This window comes from Actinia tenebrosa, unplaced genomic scaffold, assembly GCF_029948245.1.
Source record: "Actinia tenebrosa isolate PJP-AT-01 unplaced genomic scaffold, QUT_ActTen_1.0 PGA_scaffold1__47_contigs__length_23844297, whole genome shotgun sequence".
NCBI lineage: Eukaryota > Metazoa > Cnidaria > Anthozoa > Actiniaria > Actiniidae > Actinia > Actinia tenebrosa.
The window spans coordinates 21,079,709-21,089,276 of NW_028292578.1; the positions used below are offsets into that span (position 1 = coordinate 21,079,709).

Consider the following 9,568-nt stretch of genomic DNA (forward strand, 5'->3'; position numbering starts at 1 on the left):
CTTAAGCAGTTATAGGAAATAGATCTTATTATTATTTATAGAGATATATAATTTTTGTTTCGGTTGTCGCACTTGATGAGTTCCTGGTGATCAGCGGTGTATCCTCTTAGATCTGAGCCGATCAAAACATTGCACAAACAGGTACAATAATGATCGAGAGGTCAATCATCTCACAGATAATCAAAACTGTCTGCAATGGACTGGCTAGTGATTCTTTTATCTCCTATCGTCATAGTCTTCGTCTATCCGTTCATTTTTATGATTGCTATATATTCTTGTGCGGTATTTCTGAGGGTTTATCGACACAAACGAAGGCAAATTTTCGACGCTTATTCGACGAATTTCTGGGACGGCGCTACTCAAGTTTTGGCTGCTATTGTCGACGCTCACGGAGAATATTGGCATGGTAGGTACATACACCAAAGAAGGCCAAATAGCGAATGTCAAATTCTATTTTCATAACAAGATTTCAGTTATGAATTTGAAAAATTATTGACGAATCGATCGATGACGGTCACTTACCGTCATCAAATGTTATATCGGCTTTCACGTGATTTCACGTGTAATCCATAACGACTTTTGTACACTATTTTGTACATTAGTGTGTCCTTTTTTTGATCAGGATTTATATTTTTGGTTAGACCAGGTCGTGACAAGCTTTTCGAGGGTTAATTTATCGGTATCGTGATAGAGATCTGAAAGCACAATCAAATCATTTGCATTTTGAAGGTGGCACGAAACCTTATCTACATATTTTTAAAAAATTTCCTCTTTCTTTCCAGGGGAATCTAACTTCCATTACATAAGAGAATATAGTATGAAAGTTGTAAATTATAATGCAGATTTGATCATTGCACTTCACACTTCACTCATGCACTTATTGAAGCAAGTGCTAAGCGCAAGAAAGGAGAACTACTGACCCACTAATTCAAAACCATATAGCCATGTATGCCCTATAGCAATAGTAAATAATTTTGATTTTTTCAAGTAACTTGAGAAAGGTTTTTATTGTTTAAGCAACAATAAGTCTGTTTCAGCTTTATGGTGTATTTTGCGCAGCATGAGGTACATTAGTTGGTTTACGCTGAAACAAAGCGCAAAGGTACTACATTTTTCATTGTCACCAAATGCAGACCTCTACCTGACTTTAGTATTCTGGTAAATTTTCCTTTCATTCTCGATCGAGATAAAAAGAAAACAGGGCGAAGAGAGCATGTGTCATAATCTGTACTAAATCCTATGTTATCTTAAAGAAGGTTCATGTCATCCATCCAATAGGAGTTAGCAGGACATTTTACAGGGATCGATTAGACTGTTACGAAGCCTGTAAAACTGGTTTTAGCGGACTGTTGCGCAGCAAGAGACTCAAAAGACAAATATTTCATTGTTTTTCTTGTTCTTAATGTCCATTAGACGAACTTTTTTTTCTCGTTGAATTTTATATCACCTAATTTATCCCCAAGTACAATGATTACGCGACATTCCTTGTTCCTTTACGTTCTTTCTGCTGTGAACGACCATCGACATTCAAATCTTTGTCAACAAACCACGGTTTTATTTACGACTCAATTCACACAAAACGTGTATCGACATGCTTTGTGCGTTAAGTTAAAGGTTAGAACCTGGTTCAGTGCCGCGCGTCTTTGTACTGACCAGGGTAGAGTAAGAAGCTGTATATTATACATGTCCACTGTCAAGGGAAGGGGTGGGAAAAGGGGTCAGCAGTCGTTTTAATACTTCCCTTTAGCGCTTGGGATCCCTGTGTGCTTCACAGTCTTCATCCCCCCTTGGCTATATCAAATTCAAAACGTCTGGGTTTTTGGCGTCTGACAATCAAAATTCCCATGGTCTAAGTTGGTAATTTTTCAATTATGTACCCAGAGCCCTTATTATTTACGCGTATGCTCGACGAAATAGTTCTCGTCATTGCTAATCACCACCCCAAGTACAGCAGTGGCGCAGCTCAACGCGGGGGTCGAACTGAAAACATGTGAAGGCGTGTCTGGCAGCAATTACTTCGTCGAGCATGCGCAGTAAGAAATAAGGGTTCTGGGTTTGAGATTGGTATTTATTTGATTAACGGGAGCTAAGAACTGAAAAGTTTGGGTTATGTTGATCGCGTAGTTATGAAAGTAGGCGCATGTCTGTAATGATTATGCTACATGCTGTCTTACAGGTTATGAGATACATGGCATCACCAAGCTCCCAGATAACGGTCCAGGTCTTCTGATTTATTACCATGGGGCTATGCCCATCGACATGTACTACATCATGGCCAGGCTGTTAATCTGCAAGAAAAGACGCCTCCGTAATGTAGTCGCAACCTTTCTTTTTCATATCCCAGGTAAGTGCTGAGGGCTTCTCCGATTTTGTGGGACAAAACAATGGAATTTTTTTTAATTTGTTGCAGAACAATCACATTTGTTCTTGCCCCACTTCACGGCTGCCTTGAAACGCCTTTTTAGTATAAATGTGTACTTTCGTTGGAATCTAAAGCACATTTCCCCCCTGTCCCACTAGGTTTTCAAATACTATTGGAAGTTGTTGGTGCAGTGGAAGGTCGAACAAGAGAACAGTGTATAGAGATATTAAAGGTATTATTATGGCTGCCACCGGCGGGGGAAGAAAAGCCTTACTTAGCAAGCGCTCGTAGCAATAAGTCACCTCTCCTTTCAATACCCATTGGCCTGCTTACAGCACGTATGGTTATCGTATGAGTATAGGAAACGTACGGTACTGACTTGCAGCACGTACACGGCACGACATGCCGTAACATTGAAATGCCTTCCCATTGTCTTACAGTATTTGATCAAACCACAAAACTCTTACAGAAACGGCTGTATGTATTTATCAGGCTACGATAACAGTAGCATGTCCACTAAGCCTAACATCTTACGTTTTTCCTTTACAGAATGGTGATCTATTAGCCATATCCCCTGGGGGTGTTAGAGAGGCATTATTTTCAGATGAATATTATGGTATGATTTGGAATTCCAGGAAAGGATTTGCCAAGGTTGCCATGGCAGCAGGAGTAGTAAGTAACTAAAGTTAATTTTATTTTGAGTTTCAGAAATTCCACAGGTAGCCCAGCATGTCTTTAAAAAAGTTCGCTACCTCTTATTCCTCATAAATATACCTTTTTCTCAAGGTTGCGCGCGCACTCATCGAAATTTATTAAGGCCCCGTCCACACGTATCCGCAAATTTGTGTATCCGCAAATTATTTTTTGCGGATACGAAAATGTTTGCGTCCACACGCAGCGTATTCGAATCGTTTTCACCGTCCACAAGTATCCGTTTTCGTAAAATTTGCGGATACGGACACAAAAATTTCCGGACACGTGTGGACGCAACCCGTATCCGCAAAAAAAAATTTGCGGATACACAAATTTGCGGATACGTGTGGACGGGGCCTAAGAAACTTGACGGGCCACGATACCAGAACAGGAGCTTTATGATTTTATCAACATACATTTCTATGATTTTATCAACATACATTTTTCGATAAGAATTCAAAATCGATTATTCTCCTCTTTAAATATAAAACTGCCTTCTCAATTTGACTGAATTTCCGTCATTCAGTTATTCATTTTTGTGGCCCTTCAAGATTGGATGCGAACGCAACCTTGAACAAATTGTCTATTAATTCTTACATTACGCTGTTGTGACGTGGGTTACATGCCCGATCACGGTCACTGTGCCGAACTTTACTAGTGTTATGCAACAGAATTTTAGGAAGTTCACATAAATAATGCTTTTGTATACGATTCTGCAAGTTAACATGTATACTTTAGTGACCGAGACTGTTTTGACTTGGGGATCTACTTGTAGTTTATTGTTCTACAAACCTTTTTCAAATTAACATTCAAACCACCAAGGTTGAACTCGTCTAGATACGTGATGTAAAAAGAATTTCAGATTAGATTACCTGGTTATATAAGACGAGCAATTTAACTATTTCTGTGCATTCAATCTTGTACTTAGTTGTGAACAAGGCTAAGGTTGTAGTTCGGGTAGTACTGGGAGGTACAGACCTAAGTAAGGACAGTGACCGAGTAAGGAATCCCGACTGACAGCCACACCGACTAAGAAAAGTCCTTCTGGTCAACCTGACTCTGCTCTAGTTTGTGTAGTTAGACCTGACACTCAACTTGTATAAACGTCTAAGACGAGATTCAATATAACGAGTCGCTCAACAGACCAGAGATCCCTTGCGTTCCATAGTCTTACACTAGTATTCATCAGTATTTATGATTTTACCTCAGCCCATTTATCCAGTATTTACGCAGAACGTAAGAGAAGCAATACGATCAGTCCGAACGGGTCGAGGTACGTATAAGTACTGAGTTGGATAAGTTAGTTGTGATGTAACCTAGGGAAAATGAACTAAGAGAAGGAATCTCTGGTATCCATGCTTGTAACCATCTTAGGCACCGTTTGCAGCTGTCGCGTTCTACGCTGTTTGCTCACGTTTTTAAAGATTCTAAAAATAGCATCAAAGAGTGCTCATGATGGGGCGCGGGAATTCGATCCTTCTCTTAATTTATATTCCCTTGAACACATTCTAGTGTACATCTATCTTTTGTTAATGTGGGATTTGAAGTCAATATTTTGTCCAGACACTCTTCATTGTTTGACAAAGCGTATCCTCCTCCGTTTTACAAACCTTCCATCATTTTGTCCTTTCGTACACATGTCCATCCAACCATTTAGGTTGGTAGATGGATAAAGATGTAAATGGATAAATTGGAATAAAAGTGGAGGAAAGAAAAAAAATATGGATAGATTGATGGGTGGGTAAAGGAAGAAGAGAGGAAGGGAGAGATGGATGCATCCTTTTGTCTTTTCTTACATATGTTCATTTGTTCTATCTATCCATTTGTTCGTTTCTCCACATATATTCCCATGTATCCATTTACTCTTTTATCCATCTACACATCTATTAACCAATCAATCAATTATCAATTGTAATAGTAGACTATTGCGCCAACCATTATCAGGTATTATAAACTCTTTTTTCTTTTCATCCAAGGATTTTTTCGAAAGCTCTATGAATGGACGAAACTTCCCCTCGTACCTTTGTATGGAGGATTTCCTGTCAAGATGAGGTTTGTCATCACTAGAAATCCTTTTTCTTAAATCCATATTTATATGTCTTCTCACGCACAACCGTTAAACAAAGAAATAATACTCTAGGGAATGACACGTGGTATGAAATGGGAAAACATTACGCACAAGCTAAAAGGGCTTATTGAGCATGCAGTCAGTATCTCTCACTGTCCACAAACAAGCAAAAGCGAGGTAGGCTGCAAGAAAGCCGTCACCACCTACTCACCAACATCTTTTTTGTATCTTTTAAGGACATTTATAGGGGATCCCATTATCTATGATCCCAGTCTGACTTGCGAGGAATTAACTGCCAAGGTTAGTAAATCGCTGTAACCTGAATAAGTTGATAACTTATATTAAAAAACAAACAAACAAAGAGCAAAACAAAATTAAAACAAAACAAAATAAAGGAAAACAACATCTTCTGAGAATTGGGTATTCAATTTTCCCGCGTTCTCGGTTTTTCCGATAGAAGCGCGCACCATTTACCGGAAGTGGATAATTCCCGCCTTTTTTCAGTCTGCAGAGGCGCGCGTTCTATTTCTCGTAAGTATTTTTTCTATCAAAGGTTCAACTTGCCATTCGGATTTTCTGGAAAAAATTTTCATTATTTGTAAATAAAATGCTTTACTTATGTATACCTATATTTTCTAATAGGTTCAACTTGAGATTCAAAATTTAATCAAGAAACATCAAAGGATACCAGGAAGTATATTGCTTGCTTTACGCGATCGATGGACTCACCGAAAAAAGCGCGCAAATGCAAAACTAAAGAAACACTAAAACTATAGTAGACGAAAACTAAATCATGGTAACCCTGTGGTATGTATGTACTTACGTGTTACGTTCACCAGATTAACTCTGTTGCATGCGACATCTCGAGTGTCGAACGCGATTTCTTTCATGTACGCTTAGCTCTCATTTAAAATTACACCATGCGTAATAACCATTGATTGGTGAAATGATTTCAAACAAAAGAATCGATATTTTTTATACGATATTTAAATATATATATGTTTCAATTCAAAAAAAAAAGGAAAAAATTCTATATATTAATCAAGTATGAGCCTGCAGTCAAACATTTTGTGCAGTGTTTTATTCATACTAAGCATGCGCAAATGGGCCACTATGCCAAACAGCTGATCCATTTGCCGTTGTCTTGATTGATTTTCAATGACTGTCTAGCTTGACTTGATACATAGCTGAGCAGTCTCTTCAGGCGGGTTTCCTGTGGTTTCACTCAGTTATAATAGTCATCTAACGCCGGGGAAAAATTGGAAAATTGATTTTGCTAAAACTTCCCTTAAAAAAGAATTGAGTATTTTGAATCAGAATATTGCGAAAGAAAATTTTTCTAATAATATTTTAAAATAAATTCATGTAATTAAAATACAAGTTAATATAAATATATGTACATAAATTATCGGATATGTTCAAATATTTTTGTAATTCAAGATATTAATAATAAACTATAATTGAAATAAATAAAAAAACAAATGGATTAGGAGTGGCGATGTTTCTGGGCTATCAGGTTCAGTTCCTGGACTCGGCTACTTGAGAGTAGAGTTTGTTAGGTCTCTCCCTTGAAGGTTTCTCTCTCTGCCAAACCAAGGTGGTCATGATCACTTCATGAGGTTTTCGATAAAAAGATGCATATCAAGTAGGGATAACACATTGGCACTCGGCCATACATTCGCATCCCAAAACCTTGTGCAGAGTAGTTTGCGTGATATCTCGGTAAACCTTAGCCTCAACTCACCGCCACCAGTGACCGGATAATGTCAATCAAGGCGTATCCTGTGAACAAGCTGTAAAAGTACAATGACCCAGAGGTGCAATACACAAATACAAATCCGAATACAAGAACAAAAAGTACAACTTTTAATGGAGCGAATTACTTTGATCTCGGTGTAATTACGAAGGTATTATATCAACAAAATGCACAGAAAGCACACAGGGTAGTATCCACGATTTCGCCAAAGGCAGTTTGTTTTATAATTTATCCGGCTCGTGTGTCGAGTGCGCCTTGAACCATCAAGACTTGATAGACGTCATTGGTAAAAAGAGAAGGTATATCCGGTTGGGCAAAAAGAAAACTGAAGCCAAAAACTAGGTGTGCATAGTTGTTCACTCGCACCTCTCTAGTATCGGATATGCTTGATTTTTGAGTAGAGTTTTAGTGTCTGTTTGTTTGCAATCAAACACGCTAAATTCCAATTATTTCAGGGTACTAACTGTGAATTAACCGTGCCCTGACTTTAATCAGACTAGAGGTTGTTTCATGAGTTCGACTAAATTAATGTTTAAATGGTTAGCTGTAGAGAACTGCTTTGGGAGGCGAAAGACCACGTGTGCGCCGCCAGGATTTGAGGACTTCAACACCAAAGGAATGTTTAGCGACTGTCTCAAATTAAACATTACGTAATCATAATTATCAAAAAAAGTAATGAAAAGAACGTGAAATAACTCGTCTATAGTTAGAAACGTCTTGACCAGACATAGCAGTCTTAGAACAATCAAGAGGCAAGTGTATCCGCACTTGAATTTTCTCGTAAAAAATCGATGGCTGTCGGGTCTATTTCGGATCATCGGAAGACTTTTTCCCATTGTTTGAAGGTCACTGGGTCAATATTATGAACTAATGGTATCACTTACCCTCCTCGCATTTGTACCCAAACATCAACGAAAGACGTGCTATTTTTCTCACAGACTAAATCATTCATTTTCTGGCCAGAAATGTTCTCTAAAAGCCCGAATTTCGCTCGAAAAGGAGGCCATCAGCAGCTCAATCAAGATGGAGTGGACGACGAAGATAAGATTATCGCGGGAGTAGAATTTTCCGTCCAGTACATGGGATCTATTGAGGTAAGCAGTGGATGTGGTACAGGCAGCGAGAAAACAGATGTCCCCGTAGCTCAAGTTATGACTCAAAACAAGACGAAATCTGATGACAAGAAATCTAAAAAAATGAAAATGACAGTTACTCATAAAAATTTGAGCGTCATGGAGGAGAACACTGGAGCGTTGGTGGCCAGTTTTCCGATCTCTAAGGTGACGTACTGCAACGTGGATGGTACTTACGAGAAAGCCTTCGTATTTGTGGCTCGAGAACGTAAAGAAAAGCCTTTCAAAGCGTACGTCTTTCTCTGTAACTCAAAATCCAAGGCACAAGAAGTATTCAAAGCGGTTTCTCTTGCTTTTAAAATGAACTATGAGAGTTACCAGGCGACGTCAATACGTGAAGCAAGCTTACGGTCGTTCGCGAGGGATGGAAACTACAGCGACGAAGAAGAGGGCATCGCAGGATTGCGTGCAGAGACCAATAATAATAATGAATGGAATTATGCAAACGAGCAAGGTGAAGTAAACAGGCCGTGCTCTCCGAAAAATGGCGTAAGAAACATTACTCCAACAACCAGAGAACAAAATTTCCTCCGTCCTGTAGACAGGAGGTTGGAAAGCCTTCAGAACTCGCGAATACGAAGCAACACGGCTCCCATAGTAAATACTGCTGTTGCAAACGATCCTGGAGACTCTACAACAAATAATGATGATGATTTTGACGAATTTACACAGCTGGCCAAATCACGTTCAAAAACAGTGGACTCTCAACAGCAAAATATTCAGACTACGAGTTCACAGAGATGGGATAGCGATCCGTCGATTTTCAGCTTACGAATTCACTAATCTTAATTGAAAGCAGAACTCATAGACTAAACTTAAATGTGTGTTTGGTGAAGTGTTCGATTAATTTGGACAAATTAATTTAAAATTAACTCGGCATTTCCAGCTTTCTGATATTTCTCAAAAGTAGAAAAGACTTGCATCATTTTGAACGCATGTCTGGCTTGCTTTTGGCAGCTTAATTTAATTATCTGTAAATACTATTAATATTCGGTAGTGGATCCCAGGTACAAAGTTTTTATCTCTATGGCTTGTAGTTTTTGTCTATTTAAAAGGTCATAGACTAAATATTTTTAGCAGAACTCTGGGAATTGAATATATATTTTAACTTCTCAGTGCAACGATTCATGTAATTTGAGCTGGAATAATAGCGGAAATCATTGAAACCACCATAAGATTATAATTGTCGAAATGCCATTGTAGTTTTACAACCTCAACATAATTTCACGTACAGAAACTAAGTTGAGTTTTTTGAGGATTTTTAAAAATATTTTTATGCTGTGAAATACCTTAAGGTGGGGTTAGGGAATGGTAAAGAAACTTTCTAAGTTGGCTGAAGAATAAACGTTAGTGTAAACAGTTTTTAAAAGCTTGTTACATGGCAATAATAACGAATAATGATGCTTGCTAAGAACTGTTGTTCTAAAATTCGTTGCTTTGAAAGAAAATATAAGATAAAAAAAAACTTTCTTTGATATGTCTCAAAACTAATTAAAAAAAACATAAAAAATATTTATTGGTTCACGATGAAATAGAGATTTTCAATCTCTTTCTTT

The 9,568-nt window shown here is 38.1% G+C and overlaps 2 protein-coding genes across 2 annotated transcripts; both read left to right on the forward strand.

The window, feature by feature from the left end:
- The first annotated feature begins 46 nt into the window (after nucleotides 1-46).
- Nucleotides 47-6,554, forward strand: LOC116288823 (DGAT1/2-independent enzyme synthesizing storage lipids). The gene is made up of 8 exons (XM_031695666.2): nucleotides 47-406; nucleotides 2,177-2,344; nucleotides 2,521-2,594; nucleotides 2,912-3,034; nucleotides 4,265-4,328; nucleotides 5,032-5,107; nucleotides 5,360-5,423; nucleotides 5,766-6,554. The coding sequence occupies exons 1-8, from the start codon at nucleotides 196-198 to the stop codon at nucleotides 5,889-5,891; spliced, it is 906 nt and encodes a 301-aa protein (XP_031551526.1). The 5' UTR covers nucleotides 47-195; the 3' UTR covers nucleotides 5,892-6,554.
- Nucleotides 6,555-6,652: 98 nt separating this feature from the next.
- LOC116288822 (low density lipoprotein receptor adapter protein 1-like) lies at nucleotides 6,653-9,524 on the forward strand. The gene has a single exon (XM_031695665.2). The coding sequence runs from the start codon at nucleotides 7,845-7,847 to the stop codon at nucleotides 8,793-8,795; it is 951 nt and encodes a 316-aa protein (XP_031551525.1). The 5' UTR covers nucleotides 6,653-7,844; the 3' UTR covers nucleotides 8,796-9,524.
- Nucleotides 9,525-9,568: the final 44 nt, after the last annotated feature.